This window comes from Mus musculus, chromosome 5, assembly GCF_000001635.26.
Source record: "Mus musculus strain C57BL/6J chromosome 5, GRCm38.p6 C57BL/6J".
NCBI lineage: Eukaryota > Metazoa > Chordata > Mammalia > Rodentia > Muridae > Mus > Mus musculus.
Genome location: NC_000071.6, coordinates 84,364,011 through 84,389,699, shown reverse-complemented (window position 1 = coordinate 84,389,699; position 25,689 = coordinate 84,364,011). Strand labels below are relative to the sequence as shown.

Genomic DNA, 25,689 nt, shown 5'->3' with positions numbered 1-25,689 from the left:
GGAATCACCTGTTTTTAGAAGAAATTAATTTTCAGATGCTTGTAGAAAGTGAGATGTATGCATTTCCCATCAACTTCAACATCTGTTATTCTAATGACAGAATTTTTATATAATCACATTAAGTAAAATTATAGGCTACAAATTATTGATGTCAACTGCATTCACAGTCTCATGTTTTTGTATTATATCCAGATATCAATGGCTACTCTTCCCAAATTGTATTAACATCTAAGCGAGTGTCCTGAAACCATTAATTCACTTTTATATACACTTTGAGCCCAAAACAGCAATGTAGATTAATGTGCACTAAAGTTAATTCAAGGGGCAGTAAACAAAGTTTGAAGGCATTTGGAGTTCTGTAGTTAGTAATAAATATTTAGAGTGACAAGTGAGGAAGAGGCCAGGCTAACAGGCTGCTATAAATTTCTAGTGTTCCTAAGCACATCACTCTTGATCACAGGTTGAAGGTCCTCTGACTGTAGCGTACTTACAACTTCAGTTTGAGGGTATGAGCCAGTTTATCTCAACTACACAGGCACACTGCTGCTCAATATCTAACACGATCCAAAGGAGTCATTAAAATGAATAAACATAACAATTTAAGTGTTCACTCCCCTGGCATTTAGTCATGTCTAGACAGAACCTAGTGTCCCAGATACAGTAAAAGGAGGACAAGGACATTTATGTTTAATGTAACCTTATTTCCATGGAGACCAGAAAAGCCAATAACAGAGTAAAATGAAAAGCTTAGTTCTTACTGAAAAGGTAGGGGCAGTGTCATGTCTGACAGGACTTATGTGATTGGGTTGACAGTACAATTGTGCTTTCCTTCTTCTTTTCATAAATTGTTCTTTCTTCTTTTTTAAAAATTTTTTTTAAACTTTTATTCTTTAGTCATTTTTTTATAGTCAAGTCTTTATCCCCTCCCGGTCTGCCCTCTGACTGTTCCTCATCCCATATCTCCTCTCCGGGTCTCCAAGAGAATGTTTGTACCCCACCCCATCCTACCAGACTTCCCCACTCCCTGGGGCCTCGTGTCTCTTGAGGGTTAGGTGAATCTTCACTCACTGAGGCCAGAGCAGGCAGTCCTTTGTTGCATATGTGTCATAGGCCTCATATCAAGTGGTATATGCTGCCTGGTTGGTGGCTCAGTGTCTGAGAGATCCTGGCAGTCCAGATTAGTTGAGACTGCTGGTCTTCCTATGGGGTCTCCCTCCTCCTCAGCTTCCAGCTTTTCCCTAATGCAATCACAGGGATCTTCAGCTTCTGTCCATTGATTGGGTATAACTATCTGCATCTGATTCTTTCAACTGCTTGTTGAGCCTCTGGGAGGGCAGTAGTGCTAGGCTCCTGTCTGTAAGCACACTATAGCATCAGTAATAGTGTCAGGCCTTGGGGCCTCCCCTTGATCTGGATCCCAATTTGGGCTGGTCCCTGGACCTCCTTTCCCTTTTAACTATAGCTTTTCAGTAAAGGCATCATAACGGTAAGGGACTGACAGTTTTCCAAAGTGAGGCCAATATGATTATAGTGCTTTAGAGAAAATGAAACATCTGACTCGAATCTTTTGTTTACAGAACTACGAAAATAGACGAAAACAGTTATACTCAGGAAAAACTGTGCATATGTGAAAGTTAGCATGTTCTGTAACGCGTACAACTTTTAAATTGATTTATAGGATGCATATCTTCACGTGTATATTTTCTCAGGGGAATTCGTGAAATGTGAAATAGATTTTAGGAAATATCCACCGTTGCAGTTTCAGCTGTGACCCTATGTCATAGTGATTTTTCTCTTACTCTCACAAGATAGTATGATACGTTTCCTTGTCTATGAACTCTTGTTCATTTTATATTTCAGACTTTCAGATAGACTAACCCTTTAAAATTGATAAAATTCCAAAATATTGGCCTTGAATGTGATATGGTTAGCTTCAAGAAATACTGCATGTGACTTCTCTCTATTCTATATGCTAATCTCAATCAAGCAGTTCAGTTACATTGTGGGCTAGAAGACTTCAGGAAAAAACAAAAACAAAAACAAAAACAGATGTAAAAAGGGTAGAAAGATAATTTTCTTTGTTCTATACCAAAAGCATTTAACTAAACTGTATTCTTTAAATTAATTTTATTTCCCAAAGACAGAATGTAAGCACATTGCATATATTTGTATATGGGTCAGTATGAGTATTTTATATCTACATAGAAGACATCTGAGGCTACTCAGGATTCTTTTTTTTTTTTTTTTTTTTTTTTTTGGTTTTTCAAGACAGGGTTTCTCTGTGCAGCCCTGGCTGTCCTGGAACTCACTCTGTAGACCAGGCTGGCCTTGAACTCAGAAATCTGCCTGCCTCTGCCTCCCAAGTGCTGGGATTAAAGGCATGCCCCACCATGCCCAGCCGGGATTCTTACCTACAGTAACAAACAAGCCTGTGAATTGCTCAATTCTTCATCCTGAGTAAAATTATATTAATTTGTTTCTTACTTAAATTTTCACTTGTACTGAAGATTTTGATGATGATCATGAACATATTAAATATACTTGCAAAATGTTTACTGTTACTTAATGTAATTATTTGCCGATTCTTACCAGGCTTTGAGATAAAAATAAAACATGCTTAGCTATAATTTTTAAGGCTGCAAAGTAATGCCAACTCTAAGTAATTGTTTTGTTTGTGTGTTTGTTTTAAAGACTTATTTTTTCCACCTTTATGGCTGGGTTTTTACAGGTCCCACTTGAGGTTTAATAATGAACATTGGAGACATCTGTGTGGTTTAAAGCCTAACTGTCCTTTTGCTGGAGCAACGTCTTAGCTAGCTGCTAACTTAGCCCAGCTTCTCTGCCACTGCATGCCCCCGGTAGCTCCCTGCCCTACACCCCTGCCCTATGTTCTTGTCTATGTTCTGTTAGCTTGCTCCTGTTTCTGCCAGGTTGTTCTGCAGGTTCTCCAGCTCCAGCCACAGTTACCAGGTCTTTATTATGCAAAAAGCCACACTCCTTACTCAACCAATTGGCATTGGGAGCTAGCAGCTGGCATATCTGTATTTGGGCAGATAAAGTAGTGACAAACATTTACACATCCTCCTATCCCTGGTCTGCTCAATTAACAGTTGAGAACACAGGGACACACTTTTTCAAGGCCAGTAAATACAATGTTTGTGTGTGATCCCAACACATCTTATGTGAATTTTTACTTTTATTTGGTAAAAATAACATTTAGATTTATACATATTTTAAATGTTGTTTGTTATAATTTGCCATTCATTTACTATAAATCAACTGTCCTTTTCATTATGATAATAGTTTGGTCATAATAAAATCATAATCTAATCTTGGTAATATAAGCAGTAAGCATCACAGCACGGGTGCAGTAGGGATATACTCAGTTTGGTGTTTTGTTTTATTCTTTTTTTCAGTGAATTTGTTGGATTCGCGCACTGTCATGGGGGACCTTGGATGGATTGCTTTTCCAAAGAACGGGGTAAGTTCTTTGGAAAGTTTCCATAAAATACACCGTTCATCCTTCAAAAGTAACATTTGGTTGAAATTTAATTGGACATTTTTGTCGAGAAGAGGGTGGTATATTTCTGTAAAGTGGGTTGGGGCTATTTCAAATGAATGCTGACAGGAAATTAACCAAAAGGGAAGGGTTTTCAGTGACTAAATATGAAACACATTGCTTTCCCCTCAGTATTTCTCTCTATATATACACACACACACACACACACACACAGACACAGACACACACACACACACACACACACACACACACACACGCAAGAAAACCTTTTAGCACCTAGGAAATGTGGTGCTTTGCCACAATTACACTTACATTACTTAGGAAATGTAATTGAAATCTGAGTGCAATATTACTGTATGTGAGATCAAATCATTTTTTATTCCACCGGAAAACAATTGAAACCGTTATAAGATTTCAGTTAAGTTCCCTGAGAGCCAAAAGCTTGTCATCAGTTCTACTCCCATTCAAATGTTTTGTACTAAGTTTTGAATTTTCTTCACTGAAAACTTTTCAGGAAAAAAATCTTAGAACATTTTTATGATTAATATTTTATTAAATTATTTTATTGGCATATTAAGGCAAAACATTTGAGATGATAATTAGATATCATATTAAGGCTATATATAAAAATGTAAATGTACTTATATATTATACATTATATATATATATACATACATATATATATAAAGGTGTATTACAAAATTTACAAATTTAGAAAGGATTACGGAATTATCTTTCTAATTCAGTTCACATGTATGTATCAGAAAATGGAAGACCAAATTAAATATTCTTCTATAATGTCATCATGTTATTCTGAAAAACTGTTTCATAATTTTATAATAAAATAATTTTAATTTTGTAAAATTTTTATTAACTTATAATATGAAGAGTTTAATATTTTAAAATTTTTAAGCTAAAGTTAAAGTGTATTGCCTTGACAAGAAACCCAAAGGTTTTTTTTTTGTTGTTTGTTTGTTTGTTTGTTTGTTTTTGGAGACAGGGTTTCTCTGTACAGCCCTGGCGGTCCTAGAACTCACTTTGTAGACCAGGCTGGCCTCGAACTCAGAAATCTGCCTGCCTTTGCCTCCCATTGCTGGGGTTAAAGGCATGTGCCACCATGCCTGGCTTGAAACTCAAAGTTTTAAATTATTTGTTTTAATATTATACTTACGGTTTTAAATCTATAAATCTATTTTATTTTAAAATGCATGTAAGCAACTAACTTATCATGTCATATATACAAAATATATGAGATGGGAACAATTTTAGGCAAGAGAATATTATAAAAGTCTCAAGCTAACAATATAATTATCCCAAACATTACAATCATTATTTTTCAATTAATGAGAAAACCAGTTGAATGAATTAGTCTTTGTGCTGGTTAGTGTTGGTCATCCTGACACAAGCTAGAGTCATTTGGAACTTGAGTGCACAACTGAGGATTAGCCTCAATCAGATTGGCCTGTGGGCATGACTGTGGGGTATTTTCCTGATGAGTTATTTAGGAGGGCCTAGTCTATTGTAGGCTGTGCCACCTGTGTGCAGGTAGTCTTAGACTGTGTAAAAAAGCGAGAGGAACAATCCATGCAGAGTAGACCTGTAAGAACCCCTTCCTCCATGGTCTCTGTCTCTGTTCTTATTTACGTTCCTGCCCTGACTTCCCTCCAGGACTAATATCAGCCAATCTCAGTAAAATGAACTCTTTGCTTCCCCCCCCTTTTTTAGGTGTTTATTTCAACAATATGAAGCAAACTAAAACAGCTCTTTTCTAAGAAAGTTCGTTCTAAGAAAGGCAAATAGGTCATATTAATCTTTAAAATTTCCAATAATGTGCTAGTATCCTTATATCATCTTCCTTTCAGACAATTCAGCACCTTCAAATTACTTTGGTGTTTCAAATTATATTTGCACTTATAGATACACTATAAAAAGTAATATTGGTAAGATGTTAGAACTCAAAAGTAAAAATTTATAAGAAAGATAAAATGACTGTCAATGTAAGGGAATCTATTGTGCTATTTCTACTTTCTTACATTCCAGACTGATATTTTTTCTTTTCAGGTTTTACAACTGTTCTCTTTGTCTCCCTGTCTCCCTGTCTCTCTGTCTCTGTCTCTGTCTCTCTGTCTCTGTCTCTGTCTGTCTCTCTCTCTCTCTCTCTCTCTCTCTCTCTCTCTCTCTCTCTCTGTGTGTGTGTGAGTGTGTGTGTGTGTGTGTGTGTGTGTGTGTGTGTGTGTGTTTGTGTATGTGTGTTATACTTTGGAATTTTATTCATAGCCAAAATGTTTTATTTAATAAGTATATTTTGTGTTCTTTCTAAAAGTCTGATGGAAATGCAGTTTAAAGTTAATACTTTTAGAGCTCTCAGAAAATGTTATTCTCTTTAAGTTCAGTTTGACCTTTTACAGGTTCCAATTGAGAATTTACTAAAACAGAATGTTGAAAGTATATACTCAAGTTAAAATCAGTATGAATCTTTGGAGGCATTGCTTAATTTCTTGTCCCAATTCTTTATAGGAAACAGAGGTCTTCGGGTAGTACTATGTCCAATTTTCTGAGGAACTGCCAGACTGATTTCCAGAGTGGTTGTAAAACTTGCCATCCCACCAGCAATGGAGGAGTGTTCCTCTTTCTTCACATCCTTGCCAGCATCTTCAGACACCTGAGTTTTTGATCTTAGCCATTCTGGCTGGTGTGAGGTGGAATCTCAGGGTTGTTTTGTTTTGCATTTCTCTGATGATTAAGGATGTTGAACATTTTTCAGGTAGTTCTTGGCCATTTGTGTTTCCTCAGTTGAGAATTCTTTGTTTAGCTCTGTACCCCATTTTTTCTTTTTCCATTTTTATTAGATAATTTCTTCATTTATATTTCAAATGCTATCCCGAAAGTCCCCTATACTCTCCACCCACCCTGCTCCCCAACCTACCAACTCCAGATTCCTGGTCCTGGCAGTCCCCTGTATTGGGGCACATGATCTTCCCAAGACCAGGGCCCTCTCCTCCTGTTGATGGCTGATCAGGCCATCCTCTGCTACATATGAAACTAGAGACACAGTTCTTTGGGGGGACTGGTTAGTTCATATTGTTGTTCCTCCTATAGGGTTGCAGATCCCTTCAGAACCTTGGGTACTTTCTCTAGCTTCTTCATTAGGGGCCCTATGTTCCACCCGATATATAACTGTGAGCATCTACTTCTGTATTTGCCAGGCAATGGCATAGCCTCACAAGAGATAGTTATATCAGGGTCCTGTCAGATGTAGGGTTGGTAAATATGTTTTACCAATCTGTTGTTTGCTATTTTGTGCTATTGACAGTGTCCTTTGCCTTATAGAAGCTTAGCAAATTAATGAGGTCCTATTTATTGATTGTTGGTGGGACTACAAGCTAGTAAAACCACTTTGGAAATCAGTGTGGCTGTTCCTCAGAAAATTGGACATAGTTCTACCTGAGGATCCATCTATTCCACTCCTGAGCATATACTCAAAAGATGCTCAAACATATAACAAGGACACATGCTCCACTATGTTCATAGCATCCTTATTTATAATAGCCAGGAGCTGGAAAGAACCCAGGTGTCCTTCAAAAACAGAATTGGATAAAGAAAATGTGGTACATTTACACAATGGAGTACTACTCAGCTATTAAAAGAAATGAATTTATGAAATTATTAGGCAAATGAATGGAAGTAGAAAATATCACCCTGAGTGAGGTAACCCAGTCAAAAAAGAACAGGTATGCACTCACTGAATAAGTGGATATTAACCCAAAAGCTCAAAATAACTAAGATACAATTCACAGAACACATGAAGCTCAAGAAGAAGGAAGACCAAAGTATGAATGCATCTGTCTTTCGTAGAAGGGGAAACAAAATACGCAAAAGGGAGGAAATACCAAATTGTGGAACAGAGACTGAAGAAAAGGCCATCCAGAGACTGCCCCACCTGGGGATCCATCCCAAATATGGACACCAAACCCAAACACTATTGCAGATGCAAAGAAGGGCTGACAGGAACTTGATATAACTATCTCCTGAAAGGCTCTGACAGAGCCTGACAAATATAGAGGTGGATAATTGCAGCCAACCATTAGACTGAGCACAGGGTCCCCAATGGAGTTAGAGAAAGGACCGAAGGAGATGGAGGGGTTTGCCATCCATAGGAAGAAAAACAATACCAACCAACCAGAGACCCCAGAGTTCCCAGGGACTAAACCACCAACTAAAGAGTACACATGGAGGTGACTCATTGCTCTAGCTGCATATGTAGCAGAGGATGGCCTTGTCAGGCATCAATGAGAGGAGAGGCCCTTGGTCCTGGGGACTAAATGCCCCAGTATAGGGAATGCCATGGCAAGGAGGCAGGAGTGGGTGGGTTGGGGAGCACCCTCATAGAAGCACGTGGAGCAAGGATGGGATAGGAGTTTTGCGGAGAGAAAACCAGGTAAGGGGATAACACATGAAACATAAATAAATAAAATATCCAATAAAAAAAAAACAAACAAAGTTCTATGTAGAAGGGCAAAGCTCATATCAGCATTCCAACAGTATCATGTTACTTTGTTCTTTTGGTTACAATTATTAGAATAATGCTAGTTTTCTTTCTAAATTTTAAAATAATATTCATTCTTTTCAGCCTGATTGTAAGTTTTTATGCATCATGATTTCTTTGATACAGCTATTCTGCATACTATGTATTCTGAAGGCCAAGAGATAATTCAGAGAAAATTAGTGAAACTTTTTGTTTTATGAGCGGAAGAAATGTGTGTAGAATCTTTTTTTTCCAATTTTTTATTAGCTATTTTCTTCATTTACATTTCAAAAGCTATCTTGATTTGCATTTTTGTTAGAAGCCATTCATATACAAAATAATAGGAACTGATATTATTATTGTAAAGGAGATCAGTGTTCAAACTTAAATGACTATAGGAAGAAATGTACATTTGCCAAGTATGTAGGCATGCTTCATTAAGGCCTGAGAATAATTTGTTTCACCTGTAAGTGGCCTTAATATTCTATCAAAAGGAAAACAAAGGCAATTGCTTAGATTAATGTTGAGTGAATGTGTCAACAGGCATAGACAGTCACTTGGTGGAAATGAGAATACTTAATGTTTGAAGAGGATTTATTTTTTTCTTTTAAATCTGTCAGGTATTGTCTGATATTTACCTAAACAATCACATGGATGGACACACAGAAAAAATATAGCATGTTTTCAGAATTACTTTAGAATGTCGATTATCCAAATAAGCCTCAAATCCTATAGTGTGGGAACAATTAAAATTTCCAAGAACCAACAGAGCACCAAGATGAGAAATATCAATATGTAAGACTAAATTCATCATGAAACTTACACTGAGAATCCTCAGGAGTTGGTTTACTAGTTGAAGACTTTAATAAGCAATGTAAACCATGTCAAACAGACTGAAAAATGTAAGACTAATAAGACTAAGAAACTATAAGAAGTATACCTCACCCTAATGAAGGAGCTAGAGAAAGTACCCAAGGAGCTAAAGGGGTCTGCAGCCCTATAGCAGGAACAACAATATGAACTCACCAGTAAACCCCAGAGCTGTGTCTCTAGTTGCATATGTAACAGAGGATGGCCTAGTCGGCCAAAATGCCAATAGAAATTGGCCATCCTATAAAGAAACAGATAATAAAGAAAAAGTAAAATCTGAAATAAAGCATTCACTGCAAATGACAAACCCCAGATCTGGTCAGGTAAAAGGAGGGATCAAATATGAGAATGAAGAATAGGACTTACCCTGCCTGAGAAAGTGAAGAGGACAATGAGAAAGGACACAAGCGGCCGAAAGGTATAGGAATGATATGTGAAGATTAATGAACCAGCATGATCTCATTTTTTAAATAAAACTACACACATATTCATCACCAGACATGAGTAAAATCAACTTAAAGAGATCCACAAACTCGATTAAATTGTCAAAACTGAATAGAGAAAGAACATTGTAAAAGCATCATCTGAGAAACATCTCACTGGGTATAAGAAATATTCAGAACTTTAAAAAGTTTATTATTCATTAAAAGCCATCACGGCAGAGTTAATCATCCCTAGCATATTTAAGTGGCACAGATAGAAAACAAGACTTTTCAAGCAAAATATATATCCCCAGAAATAGTAAATTTACCTTTAAGGAATTAGCACTTTCTGTGATTAAATAAACCTTGAAAGAATATAAATATCAGAAACATTTTTCTACTGGAAATATCTAAAACAAATAGGTTATAAAAATGTAGAGCACTATGTCTTAGAGAGAACTATTATACTATTATCTCTCAAACATCGTCCTTTATCCTCCTTATTTTACTTTGATAGGCACATAAAATATGATAAATTATATTTTTCCTTAACTGCACAAATGTATTTAAGGAAAAATATTTTATTTCAGAATGGCTTATTTATAACATATTCCTGTGGTTTCATATAATACAGCCATACATCACTAGATGACAAAGATAAAGTGTAAGGCACATTGTCCACAATTATGTCATGGTGAATGCATTTTAGTGAGTACTTACTGAGATGGGTCTGGATTGCGTGATACTGGGCAAGTCAATCTATGGATCATAGTCATATTCACTGGTCTTCATTGACCAAATACTGGTTGTGTGCCTCATGACTATATTCCAATATAAGCACATAATTATTGTGGAACCTAGAGGAGTACATAGGGGTGCATGTGCTTAAAATTATTGATTTGCATATATGATATTTTATATGTGCTCGGGAGATGTCTCAGCCATCAAAGTGCTTCCTATTCAATTATGAGTACTTGAGTTTAGATCCAACTACTCATAAAACAACAAAAGAAAGCAAAACAAAATTAGGCACAGATTCTAAGAAGCTCGCTTCTGCAGCAGAGAGGAACAAATGCAGAAACCCACAAGTAGAAAATGTGCAGAGACTGAGCAACAGTGGAACAGTCAACCCTGAAGGTGATGTCTCCATCAAATCCCTCCTTTCAGGGATCATGGAACTGTGCAAAAAAGGAGGAAGAAAGACTGTAAGAGCCATTGGGAGTGGAAGACACAGAGCAAACAAGCCTTCTAAGCACAAGAGAACCGATACACATATGAACTCACAAACACTGTGACAGCATGCCCAGGGCCTGCAAGGTCTAAGCTAGATGGGATCGTCGTGCTGAGGTCAGAAGTGGGCACAAGCCTCTATTTTTAATGAGAAGTTATTTCATATATCTCCATGTGGATAGACATATAGACATATAGATATGATAATATGGATATGTTCAGTGACACACATGCGCGCACGCACACACACACATTGATTATCAGTGCTTCAAAGTTGGAAGATCTTATATAAAACATGAATATCTATGCTCTGTTGATTCACATGTTTCAGAAAGCTAAAACTAGACACAGCAGCAGCGGTCGCCATTTTGGTCCGGGACCCGCCGAACTTAGGAAATTAGTCTGAACAGGTGAGAGGGTGCGCCAGAGAACCTGACAGCTTCTGGAACAGGCGGAAGCACAGAGGCGCTGAGGCAGCACCCTGCGTGGGCCGGGGACAACCGGCCACCTTCCGGACCAGAGGACAGGTGCCCACCCGGCTGGGGAGGCGGCCTGGGCCACAGCAGCAGCGGTCGCCATCTTGGTCCGGGACCCGCCGAACTTAGGAAATTAGTCTGAACAGGTGAGAGGGTGCGCCAGAGAACCTGACAGCCTCTGGAACAGGCAGAAGCACAGAGGCGCTGAGGCAGCACCCTGTGTGGGCCGGGGACAGCCGGCCACCTTCCGGACCGGAGGACAGGTGCCCGCCCGGCTGGGGAGGCGGCCTAAGCCACAGCAGCAGCGGTCGCCATCTTGGTCCGGGACCCGCCGAACTTAGGAAATTAGTCTGAACAGGTGAGAGGGTGCGCCAGAGAACCTGACAGCTTCTGGAACAGGCAGAAGCACAGAGGGGCTGAGGCAGCACCCTGTGTGGGCCGGGGACAGCCGGCCACCTTCCGGACCGGAGGACAGGTGCCCGCCCGGCTGGGGAGGCGACCTAAGCCACAGCAGCAGCGGTCGCCATCTTGGTCCGGGACCCGCCGAACTTAGGAAATTAGTCTGAACAGGTGAGAGGGTGCGCCAGAGAACCTGACAGCTTCTGGAACAGGCGGAAGCACAGAGGCGCTGAGGCAGCACCCTTTGTGGGCCGGGGACAGCCAGCCACCGTCCGGACCGGAGGACAGGTGCCCACCCGGCTGGGGAGGCGGCCTAAGCCACAGCAGCAGCGGTCGCCATCTTGGTCCGAGACCCGCTGAACTTAGGAAATTAGTCTGAACAGGTGAGAGGGTGCGCCAGAGAACCTGACAGCTTCTGGAACAGGCAGAAGCACAGAGGCGCTGAGGCAGCACCCTGTGTGGGCCGGGGACAGCCGGCCACCTTCCGGACCAGAGGACAGGTGCCCGCCCGGCTGGGGAGGCGACCTAAGCCACAGCAGCAGCGGTCGCCATCTTGGTCCCGGGACTCCAAGGAACTTAGGAATTTAGTCTGCTTAGGTGAGAGTCTGTACCACCTGGGAACTGCCAAAGCAACACAGTGTCTGAGAAAGGCCCTGTTTTGGGCCTTCTTCTTCGGCCAGGAGGAGGTCCAAATACAAGATATCTGCGCACCTTCCCTGTAAGAGAGCTTGCCAGCAGAGAGTGCTCTGAGCACTGAAACTCAGAGGAGAGAATCTGTCTCCCAGGTCTGCTGAGAGACGGTAACAGAATCACCAGAAGAACAATCTCTAAACAGAGTCAACTATAACTACTAACTCCAGAGATTACCAGATGGCGAAAGGTAAACGGAGGAATCTTACTAACAGGAACCAAGACCACTCACCATCACCAGAACCCAGCACACCCACTTCGCCCAGTCCAGGGAACCCCAACACACCTGAGAACCTAGACCTAGATTTAAAAGCATATCTCATGATGATGGTAGAGGACATCAAGAAGGACTTTAATAAATCACTTAAAGAAATACAGGAGAACACTGCTAAAGAGTTACAAGTCCTTAAAGAAAAACAGGAAAACACAATCAAACAGGTAGAAGTCCTTACAGAAAAAGAGGAAAAAACATACAAACAGGTGATGGAAATGAACAAAACCATACTAGACCTAAAAAGGGAAGTAGACACAATAAAGAAAACTCAAAGCGAGGCAACACTAGAGATAGAAACCCTAGGAAAGAAATCTGGAACCATAGATTTGAGCATCAGCAACAGAATACAAGAGATGGAAGAGAGAATCTCAGGTGCAGAAGATTCCATAGAGAACATCGGCACAACAATCAAAGAAACTGGAAAATGCAAAAAGATCCTAACTCAAAATATCCAGGAAATCCAGGACACAATAAGAAGACCAAACGTACGGATAATAGGAGTGGATGAGAATGAAGATTTTCAACTCAAAGGTCCAGCAAACATCTTCAACAAAATTATTGAAGAAAACTTCCCAAATCTAAAGAATGAGATGCATATGAACATACAAGAAGCCTACAGAACTCCAAATAGACTGGACCAGAAAAGAAATTCCTCCCGACACATAATAATCAGAACATCAAATGCACTAAATAAAGATAGAATACTAAAAGCAGTAAGGGAAAAAGGTCAAGTAACATATAAAGGCAAGCCTATCAGAATTACACCAGATTTTTCACCAGAGACTATGAAAGCCAGAAGAGCCTGGACAGATGTTATACAGACACTAAGAGAACACAAACTGCAGCCCAGGCTACTATACCCAGCCAAACTCTCAATTATCATAGAGGGAGAAACCAAAGTATTCCACGACAAAACCAAATTCACGCATTATCTCTCCACGAATCCAGCCCTTCAAAGGATAATAACAGAAAAAAACCAATACAAGAACGGGAACAACGCCCTAGAAAAAACAAGAAGGTAATCCCTCAACAAACCTAAAAGAAGACAGCCACAAGAACAGAATGCCACATTTAACAACTAAAATAACAGGAAGCAACAATTACTTTTCCTTAATATCTCTTAACATCAATGGTCTCAACTCGCCAATAAAAAGACATAGACTAACAAACTGGCTACACAAACAAGACCCAACATTTTGCTGCTTACAGGAAACTCATCTCAGAGAAAAAGATAGACACTACCTCAGAATGAAAGGCTGGAAAACAATTTTCCAAGCAAATGGTATGAAGAAACAAGCAGGAGTAGCCATCCTAATATCTGATAAGATTGACTTCCAACCCAAAGTCATCAAAAAAGACAAGGAGGGACACTTCATTCTCATCAAAGGTAAAATCCTCCAAGAGGAACTCTCAATTCTGAATATCTATGCTCCAAATACAAGAGCAGCCACATTCACTAAAGAAACATTAGTAAAGCTCAAAGCACACATTGCGCCTCACACAATAATAGTGGGAGACTTCAACACACCACTTTCACCAATGGACAGATCATGGAAACAGAAACTAAACAGGGACACACTGAAACTAACAGAAGTGATGAAACAAATGGATCTGACAGATATCTACAGAACATTTTTCCCTAAAACAAAAGGATATACCTTCTTCTCAGCACCTCATGGTACCTTCTCCAAAATTGACCACATAATAGGTCACAAATCAGGCCTCAACAGATTCAAAAATATTGAAATTGTCCCATGTATCCTATCAGATCACCATGCACTAAGGCTGATCTTCAATAACAAAATAAATAACAGAAAGCCAACATTCACATGGAAACTGAACAACACTCTTCTCAATGATACCTTGGTCAAGGAAGGAATAAAGAAATTAAAGACTTTTTAGAGTTTAATGAAAATGAAGCCACAACGTACCCAAACCTTTGGGACACAATGAAAGCATTTCTAAGAGGGAAACTCATAGCTATGAGTGCCTTCAAGAAAAAACGGGAGAGAGCACATACTAGCAGCTTGACAACACATCTAAAAGCTCTAGAAAAAAAGGAAGCAAATTCACCCAAGAGGAGTAGACGGCAGGAAATAATCAAACTCAGGGGTGAAATCAACCAAGTGGAAACAAGAAGAACTATTCAAAGAATTAACCAAACGAGGAGTTGGTTCTTTGAGAAAATCAACAAGATAGATAAACCCTTAGCTAGACTCACTGAAGGGCACAGGGACAAAATCCTAATTAACAAAATCAGAAATGAAAAGGGAGACATAACAACAGATCCTGAAGAAATCCAAAACACCATCAGATCCTTCTACAAAAGGCTATACTCAACAAAACTGGAAAACCTGGACGAAATGGACAAATTTCTGGACAGATACCAGGTACCAAAGTTGAATCAGGATCAAGTTGACCTTCTAAACAGTCCCATATCACCTAAAGAAATAGAAGCAGTTATTAATAGTCTCCCAGCCAAAAAAAGCCCAGGACCAGACGGGTTTAGTGCAGAGTTCTATCAGACCTTCAAAGAAGATCTAACTCCAGTTCTGCACAAACTTTTTCACAAGATAGAAGTAGAAGGTATTCTACCCAACTCATTTTATGAAGCCACTATTACTCTGATACCTAAACCACAGAAAGATCCAACAAAGATAGAGAACTTCAGACCAATTTCTCTTATGAACATCGATGCAAAAATCCTTAATAAAATTCTCGCTAACCGAATCCAAGAACACATTAAAGCAATCATCCATCCTGACCAAGTAGGTTTTATTCCAGGGATGCAGGGATGGTTTAATATACGAAAATCCATCAATGTAATCCATTATATAAACAAACTCAAAGACAAAAACCACATGATCATCTCGTTAGATGCAGAAAAAGCATTTGACAAGATCCAACACCCATTCATGATAAAAGTTCTGGAAAGATCAGGAATTCAAGGCCAATACCTAAACATGATAAAAGCAATCTACAGCAAACCAGTAGCCAACATCAAAGTAAATGGAGAGAAGCTGGAAGCAATCCCACTAAAATCAGGGACTAGACAAGGCTGCCCACTTTCTCCCTACCTTTTCAACATAGTACTTGAAGTATTAGCCAGAGCAATTCGACAACAAAAGGAGATCAAGGGGATACAAATTGGAAAAGAGGAAGTCAAAATATCACTTTTTGCAGATGATATGATAGTATATATAAGTGACCCTAAAAATTCCAACAGAGAACTCCTAAACCTGATAAACAGCTTCGGTGAAGTAGCTGGTTATAAAATTAACTCAAACAAGTCAATGGCCTTTCTCTACACAAAGAATAAACAGGCTGAGAAAGAAATTAGGGAAACAACACCCTTCTCAATAGCCACAAATAATATAAAATATCTCGGCGTGACTCTAACGAAGGAAGTGAAAGATCTGTATGATAAAAACTTCAAGTCCCTGAAGAAAGAAATTAAAGAAGATCTCAGAAGATGGAAAGATCTCCCATGCTCATGGATTGGCAGGACCAACATTGTAAAAATGGCTATCTTGCCAAAAGCAATCTACAGATTCAATGCAATCCCCATTAAAATTCCAACTCAATTCTTCAACGAATTAGAAGGAGCAATTTGCAAATTCATCTGGAATAACAAAAAACCAAGGATAGCAAAAACTCTTCTCAAGGATAAAAGAACCTCTGGTGGAATCACCATGCCTGACCTAAAGCTTTACTACAGAGCAATTGTGATAAAAACTGCATGGTACTGGTATAGAGACAGACAAGTGGACCAATGGAATAGAATTGAAGACCCAGAAATGAACCCACACACCTATGGTCACTTGATCTTCGACAAGGGAGCCAAAACCATCCAGTGGAAGAAAGACAGCATTTTCAACAATTGGTGCTGGCACAACTGGTTGTTATCATGTAGAAGAATGCGAATCGATCCATACTTATCTCCTTGTACTAAGGTCAAATCTAAGTGGATCAAGGAACTTCACATAAAACCAGAGACACTGAAACTTATAGAGGAGAAAGTGGGGAAAAGCCTTGAAGATATGGGCACAGGGGAAAAATTCCTGAACAGAACAGCAATGGCTTGTGCTGTAAGATCGAGAATTGACAAATGGGACCTAATGAAACTCCAAAGTTTCTGCAAGGCAAAAGACACTGTCTATAAGACAAAAAGACCACCAACAGACTGGGAAAGGATCTTTACCTATCCTAAATCAGATAGGGGACTAATATCCAACATATATAAAGAACTCAAGAAGGTGGACCTCAGAAAATCAAATAACCCCCTTAAAAAATGGGGCTCAGAACTGAACAAAGAATTCTCACCTGAGGAATACCGAATGGCAGAGAAGCACCTGAAAAAATGTTCAACATCCTTAATCATCAGGGAAATGCAAATCAAAACAACCCTGAGATTCCACCTCACACCAGTGAGAATGGCTAAGATCAAAAATTCAGGTGACAGCAGATGCTGGCGAGGATGTGGAGAAAGAGGAACACTCCTCCATTGTTGGTGGGATTGCAGGCTTGTACAACCACTCTGGAAATCAGTCTGGCGGTTCCTCAGAAAATTGGACATAGTACTACCGGAGGATCCAGCAATACCTCTCCTGGGCATATATCCAGAAGAAGCCCCAACTGGTAAGAAGGACACATGCTCCACTATGTTCATAGCAGCCTTATTTATAATAGCCAGAAACTGGAAAGAACCCAGATGCCCCTCAACAGAGGAATGGATACAGAAAATGTGGTACATCTACACAATGGAGTACTACTCAGCTATTAAAAAGAATGAATTTATGAAATTCCTAGCCAAATGGATGGACCTGGAGAGCATCATCCTGAGTGAGGTAACACAATCACAAAGGAACTCACACAATATGTACTCACTGATAAGTGGATACTAGCCCAAAACCTAGGATACCCACGATATAAGATACAATTTCCTAAACACATGAAACTCAAGAAAAATGAAGACTGAAGTGTGGACACTATGCCCCTCCTTAGAAGTGGGAACAAAACACCCATGGAAGGAGTTACAGAAACAAAGTTTGGAGCTGAGATGAAAGGATGGACCATGTAGAGACTGCCATATCCAGGGATCCACCCCATAATCAGCATCCAAACGCTGACACCATTGCATATACTAGCAAGATTTTATCGAAAGGACCCAGATGTAGCTGTCTCTTGTGAGACTATGCCGGGGCCTAGCAAACACAGAAGTGGATGCTCACAGTCAGCTAATGGATGGATCACAGGGCTCCCAATGGAGGAGCTAGAGAAAGTACCCAAGGAGCTAAAGGGATCTTCAACCCTATAGGTGGAACAACATTATGAACTAACCAGTACCCCTGAGCTCTTGACTCTAGCTGCATATGTATCAAAAGATGGCCTAGTCGGCCATCACTGGAAAGAGAGGCCCATTGGACACGCAGACTTTGTGTGCCCCGGTACAGGGGAACGCCAGGGCCAAAGGGGGGGAGTGGGTGGGTAGGGGAGTGGGGGTGGGTGGGTAAGGGGGACTTTTGGTATAGCATTGGAAATGTAAATGAGCTAAATACCTAATAAAAAATGGAAAAAAAAAAAAAGAAAGCTAAAACTAGAGTTGTTCCATGCCCCTAACATGTGCAAGCATAATAAAGATGACAGTTTCCCAGACTTTTTGGGTAATATCCACTTATCAGTGAGTACCATGTTTGTTCCTTTGTGACTGAATCATCTCACTCAGGATATTCTCAAGTTCCATCCATTTGCAGGTGAATTTCATGAAGTTCTTGTTTTTAATGGCTGAGTAGTATTCTATTGTGTAAATATACCACATTTTCTTTATCCCATCCCTCTCTTGAGGGACATCTGGTAGTTTCCAGCTTCTGGTTATTATAAATATCACTGCTATGAACATAGTGGAGCATGTGTCCTTATTACATATTGGAGAATCTTCTGGGTATATGCCCAGGAGTGGTGTAGCTGGGTCCTCAGGTAGTACTATGTCCAATTTTCTAAGGAACCACCAGACTGATTTCCAGAGTGGTTGTACCAGCTTGCAATCCCAACAGCAACAGAGGAGTGTTCCTCTTTCTCCACATCCTCACCAGCATGTGCTGTCACCTGAGTTTTTCATCTTGGCCTTCTGAATGGTGTGAGGTGGAATCTCAGGGTTGTTTCGATTTGCATTTCCCTGATGACTAAGGATGCTGAACATTTCTTTAGGTGTTTCTCAGTCCTTCTAGTTTCCTCAGTTGAGAATTCTGTTTAGTTCTGTTCCCCATTTTATAATAGGGTTATTTGTTTCTCTGGAGTCTAAATTCTTGAGTTATTTGTAAATATTGGATATGAGTTTTTATCACAATTTCTCTGTAATACAGCTTAAGGTCTGGGATGCTGATTCCCTTGGAAGTTCTTTTATTGTTGAGAATAGTTTTCACTCTCCTGAGTTTTTTGTAATTCCAAATGAATTTGAGAATTGCTCCTTCTAACTCTATGAAGAATTGAGTTAGAATTTTGATGGGGATTGCATTGAACTTGGAGATTGCTTTTGGCAAGATGGCCATTTTTACTACATTAATCCTGCCAATCCATGAGCATGGGAGATCTTTCCATCTTCTGAGGACTTTTTCGATTTCTTTCTTCAGAGACTTGAAGTTTTTGTCACTGTTTGACAAGATCTTTTGCTTGTTTGGTTAAAGTCCCACCAAGATACTTTATATACATATTTGTGACTATTGTAAAGGGTGTTTTTTCCCTAAGTGGATATTAGCTCAAAAGCTCTGAATACCCAAGATTCAATTCATAGACCATATGAAGCCTAAGAGGAAGGAAGACCAAATGTGGATGCTTCAGTGCTTTTTAGAAGTGTGAATAAATACTCATAGGAGGAAATATGGAGGAAAAGTATGGGTAAGAGACTGAAGGAAAGGCCATCCAGAGACTGCCCCACCTTGGGATCCATCCTGTATACAGCCACCAGACCTTATTGTGAATGCTGGGAAGTGCTTGCTGATAGAAGCCTGATAAGGCTGTCTCCTGAGAGTCTCTGCCAGAGCCTGACAAATACAGAGGTTGAACTTGGGGGGTCCCAGATGGAGAAGTGGGAAAAAGAACTGAAGGAACTGAGGGGGTTTGTAGCCCCATGGAGGGAGCAACAGTGTCAAAAGGCCACACACACACCCCTAGAGCTCCCAGGGACTGGACCACCAACCAAAGAATACACATGGAGTGACCTATGGAGCTGGCCACATATGTGGCAGAGGATGGCCTTGTTGGGCATCAGTAGGAGGAGAAGCCTGAGGGTGTTCAAATGCCAGGGTGGGAGGACAGGAGTGGGTGGGTGGGAGAGCACCCTCATAGAGGCAGGAGGAGGGTATTTTTGAAGAGGAGACCTGGAAATGGGAAAACATAAGAAATGTAAATAAGGAAAATATCCAAGAAAAAAAAGACAGTTTTAAGAAACTGAGTATACTCTTCTGACTCACTCTCCATTGGGAACTCTTCTGTCCTTCTGCAAATGTGAAACTGGAGACACTCATCTTTCTGTCATTGCACAAACTTTGCAGTTTCCTTTTGTTCCAAGAAAGATTTGATTTTGTTTTTCAATTTTTTTTGTTACATGTTAAGATAGTATCCTTCTGCTACCTTACCTTAATTAAAATAGGTAATTGGATTTCATCAGATATATCAGTTATTGTGTACATAATAACCCGTGACTCTGTGTGTGTGTGTGTTGGTGTTTGCATAGTTTCCAGTGTTAGAACATTATCTATCTTCCCTTTTCTTCTAGACATATATTTATTATTTCTTTCAACCATGACAAAGGTATTAGATAACACTCCTGTCTGTACTCGCCCACATAAGTTCTTCCCATCTCCTTTCTCCTGTATGATCCTTGGCATGTGTTAAGGGACCAAGTCAGACAGGGCAGGGAAGAAAAGAATTCATGTCATTGTGGAGCTAAAGGGTTTTGAAAGTGAGCAGTTTAAAAAAAAAAAGTGGGGCTGGGCATGGTGGCACACGCCTTTAATCCCAGCATTAGGGAGGCAGGGGCAGGTGGATTTCTGAGTTCAAGGCCAGCCTGGTCTACAGAGTGAGTCCCAGGACACCCAGGATTATACAGAGAAACCCTGTTTCGAAAAACAAACAAACAAACAAACAAAAACAAAACAACAAAAAAGGCGGTGATTTTTTTTCTAGTCTTCTAGAATTTCTAGTCTTTCTAGACTTTTCTTCATATAGATGTTCAGAAGAGATCTATCAGGATCTCAGATCACTTGAACAATTTGTGATTTGTGTTCTTTGTACATGCAATGCCATTTCTTTATTGGATTCAGTCAGAATATGTGCAACTGACATTAAAATTTGTAACTGGGAGATGTACAAAGATGCACATAGTGCTTTGTTTTGTAGATGAGGAAAGCCAGTTTAAGCAACTTAAATTTAAGCAGTTGGTCCTTCTGAGTCCACTCAACACCTATGTCGCCCATGACACTGGAACATAGAAACCACAGATGAGTCACTTCCAATGCTGATTTTTTTGCTGCCCCCTTCTTCCTATGCTTGAACTATAAAGCCACATTCTTCATGACCTTACTAGCTTGTCTTTTTTCCTGAATGACTCTGTACTTCGTTTACATTTAGGTCCCTGCTGTTGCCTTCTGGAACATTTCCCATTGATTAATTTATATGGACTTAGCATGGGTGGAAAGAGTTGTTTTCAAGAAATTTTTAGCAACTCTTTCCAAAGTTTATCCTCATGAGAATAAAATTAATAGCCAGGATGTTTGCTAAAAACAGATTATATTCTTATGTCTCAGAAATTCCTACACCACTTTTTTTTTTCCACATCCTGTTGTTGGAGCTGCTCACTGTACACACCTGCCGCCCATGCTTGGTGGAATTAGCTATTCCCAGTAGGGCTCTCTAGACTTCCTGAAGCACATGAGTGGAAACCTCACATCTCCCTTGAGCACGGTCTCAGAGCTGCGTTGTGACTTCGGTTCTTATTTTGCTACATTTTATTTTCACCCACAAAAAGAGTAAATATAATGATTATTTTATCTTTATTTTCACTGCATTTAGGATCTCTTTTGGTATTTTATAAGAACATTCACTTTATGAAATGTAGATATTGAATTAAATCACATTTTAAATTTTTTTTTAAATTTTTAAAATTTATTTATTTATTTTTATTAGATATTTTCTTTATATACATTTCAAATGCTATCCGGAAAGTTCCCTATACCCTCCCTCTTCCCTGCTCCCCTACCCACCCACTCACTCTTCTTGGCCCTGGCATTCCCCTGTACTGCAGCATATAAAGTTTGCAATACTAAGGGGCCTCTCTTCCCACTGATGGCCGACTAGGCCATCTTCTGCTACATATGCAGCTAGAGACATGAGCTCTGGAGGTACTGGCTAGTTCATATTGTTGTTCCACCTATAGGGTTGAAGACCCCTCCAGCTCCTTGGGTGCTTTCTCTAGATTCTCCATTGCGGGACCTGTGTTCCATCTGAGAGCATCCACTTCTGTATTTGCCAGGCACTGGCATAGCCTCATAGGAGACAGCTATAACAGGGTCCCTTCAGCAAAATCTTTCTAGCATTGTGCAATAGTGTCTGGGTTTGGTGGCTGATTATGGGATGGATCCCCGGGTGTGGTAGTCTCTGAATAGTCCATCCTTTCGTCTTAGCTGACTTGGTCTTCCTAGAGAGAAAGGAAAAGGAAAAAGTTTACATTGTAGTTATATCAAAACAGAGATTACAGATTTTCTTGTTTTTGCTTCTTTCTGCCCTACTTTTTGATTTCTCTGAGACATACAACTCCTACTCACATTTAAAAGTGAGAATAATCAAATTATGCAAAATGAGTGATGATCACAATTCTATTATCCTACTTGGTGTTTGCTTGTTTGTTTGTTTTGAATTAGAAAAATCTTTAACTGGGTTATTTATTTAGATCTTCAGGTTTTAATAAAAAAAAAAGACAAAGCAAAAAAAAAATATAGTATGTCCCACATGTTCCACAAAGATAAGAATGTAGAGAAACATCTGGACACAGCTAAGGTTTTACATTTTGGTTTTGTGTCATAGAACTGTGTTAAAGCTAGCAGTATATAGTGAGGTCCACCAAGCATAGAGAAGATGCTAAAGATCAAACTAATGGTGAAAGGTATAAGTGAGGCCACATTGGTTTATACAGAAAAAACTCCTTCTGCTCAGTGATATAAAAGTATTCTAAGGCAAAAGATATTCAAATATACAATGCAAATGCCAGTGTAATGAAGAATCTTTCTGGTACAATGTATCTTAGTCCTTTTATAGTTTAGAAAAGTAGAAACACCCAAAACCTATAATGTAGATAAGATAAATAATTTAAGGAATTCAAGATAATCATTAGACATATTCTGAAATTTAAGAGGCATAAGATTTTGCATTTAGATTTCCCACATGGAAACATAGCAATTATGAAGACAGTTCCTTAAAATGTCCAGCTTTATTTCTTCCGCCTATACGCAAATGCTGTATCTGATATTTTATATGATCCGCATACACCATGAGTTAGCAGACATAAAAGTGCAGGCCTGTAAAGCAGCATTGCGATGTCTGTGCATTATTTGCTCATTGGTGATAACTGATTGTACGCTTGATGTCAGTAGGGAATCATGCACATTTTTTTTTGTGTGTGTGTGTAGAAGAGCCACTAACACATTTTCCCTTTTGTAATGGAACTTACAAATAAGCTGAGAAGTGAATTTTATCCATATTATCTTCTGATCATGCTTTCTCCCTCCCGCACCTGCAACTGGCTACCCAAACATTCTACCTTTTCAATCTGGATCTATACACTCTACCAGCAAGAAAGCATCTCTCTGAGAGGAACTTTCTTCCACCTTTGCCGATCATGCTTTGCAAGTTTTTTTTTTTTTTTCCCACCCACATATTAAACTTTTCCGACAGAAGTTCACTCCCTTCCCGAGTAGAACCTGTATGTGTGTGGATCTCATACTCAGGATTTGTCAGGCCTCATGGCCAACACATCATTTTGCTATATTGTTTCTTCTTCATATTTTTCTTGTCTGGTTGTCACACCCAAGGAGCAAGTATTTGAAAAAAGAAAAGTTCAAGTTACTTTTAAGGAGTTAGACATATTACTCCTACTTCCCCTGTGATGTGAAGCATTCAGGCATTACCTTTTAACAAATCACTTTACACACTACATCCTCTACATGTTTCATACCAAGTATTAACTTTCCTTTCTTTCTCTTTTGTAATTTTAAAGAATTGTATGTCCAGCAAGATGTCTCTGCACCAAATGGTATAGTCCAAGTAAGAAATCTAGGGTTAAATTACATTTTTATGTTTTTTTTTTAAATTGATTTGTTCTCATTGATATTTGCATCATTTTCCGTAAGTGAATGTGATTTTTTAAAAAAAAAATAACTATTATCTTCCCACTCATTAATAAAGATGTTAAATAGATCAGAGCTTCCCAGAAGTCTCTGAGGCCCAAACAGCAGGTATTTTTCCATGTGGTTTGATTGCTGTTTATCATGATCCTTTAAAAAAAAAATATCCTTCAGCTGTTTTCAATTCATGTGACAGTGCTCCAGTGCAAGTCAATTTGAATTAATTTTGCAAGCAAATGCTTTATGGTTCTGAGTACATAATCTCCCTCTCCCGCAGAGAAAAAATATACTGTAATCATCCAGCATTCCTGTTGATTATTTCCATTAAAGGCAGCAGGGGAAAGGGAGAAGGCCAAACCCCCTCTCTCACATTCAAGGCTTCCGTTCACTGCTTTTTATCTGCCCCCTTCCCTCTCTGCGCCTCCAGCTTACACTAATGCACAAAATGATGGCTCAAACTCCCCAGCCTGGAATTGTCCTTTGGAACCTAGCCACTGTTGTCTTTTTGATCTTATATCCCAGTACACGTCCCCCTCCCTCCCCCCCCCCCCAAGAACCGTTTCTCACATAATGCCCTACAAGATTCATGTAAATTTTACCAATAGTGTTTTGCACAAGTTTCTGGAAATGTTCTTTTCTATACTGTGTTGAGTTTAATGCTAATGACTTTCGTAACCCAGAGCAAGTAATACAACATGAAACCTCTCATTACCATCCAGAGGGTGACCACTTCTGGAAATGAATCAACATGGCTTCTATTATGTATTAAACACACTCAAAATTAGGTATTGGAGGTAATATTCATTGTTTGTGCAAATAGTGTGGGAGCTACCTCCCTCTACTGATCTATTCTTCCTCCTTACCTTGAGAGCATTGCTCTTAATCTCAGGTATACATTTATGTTAAAAGCATTTCGTGCTAGTTGATAGTTTTAAATTTGAGTATTAAAATGTGGTCAGTGTTTGAGAAACAAGAAAAAGGGAGTCTGTGCAATTTAGTTAAAAATGGTGTAATGTTAAAAAAAAGTGGCAAAACTTGAATTTAAGCAATTGAGTTTATTTAATGTCAAGCAGGCTTGGGCCAAGGATATTTTATTTAATTGAACAAAATCATTAAATTATAGAGAAAAATAACTCAGTTTACAATTTGAGGTAAGATTCATTTTCTCTCTACATCGTTTTAAACAGACAATTTTCAACTGATCTTCATTGGAGTTTTGAAGTATAGGACCATATATTTAGCTATGATTTTAATCTTTATATTATGTTTGATACAAATTGCTATCCTGTATAAATATTTATCTCCTAAGTGGCAATACAGTTACTATGGAAATAGTTAGCTATATTAATTCAGAGTCAAGTCTGATTGTACCATTGCTACAGGATATGTAAGCCAATTCATCTCCTTCTCCTGCCTTCTCTCTTTCTCATGCTATGTGCACTACTTATTAAATTAGCACATTATAAACACTACATGAGACAACCACTTTATGTTCAGTGGAATGCCTGGCCCTGGCTTAGTGCTCCACATGTGATGCAGTCATTTTCTCTCTTTTTGGTTTTTATTTTTAAGAATCAGATTCTTAATTTATACTATGAATCAGATAGGTAGCTACTGGTAAAAACTCATGAGACCACTATGTTTTGACTGTTATCATTTATCCTTTGTAATGTTTGAGCTAGACATTAGCCAACACTTAAAGATGGAAAATATTTATTCACTAATTTCATAAATCATCTTCATAGTTTATTAATAAAGATTTAAGAGGTTTTACTGAAAGCATGACAGACACTGCTACTTTGTAGGAAGTGAATAAAGTTTCACAAAATAGTTAACTGTTTTGAACAATGAATGATTCAGTGTCTCATGTTGAAAGCCAAATGTTCA

At 39.1% G+C, this 25,689-nt stretch overlaps 1 protein-coding gene across 9 annotated transcripts in view; it reads left to right on the top strand.

Annotated features, from left to right (window-relative positions):
* Epha5 (Eph receptor A5) overlaps positions 1–25,689 on the top strand; it is a 363,058-nt gene that overhangs the window by 28,119 nt on the left and 309,250 nt on the right. For all 9 annotated transcript variants that reach the window (XM_006534769.2, NM_007937.3, XM_006534775.3 and 6 more), the window contains exon 2: positions 3,417–3,481. In XM_006534769.2, the coding sequence (XP_006534832.1) occupies positions 3,417–3,481 (65 nt within the window). The remainder of the gene's footprint in view (positions 1–3,416; positions 3,482–25,689) is intronic.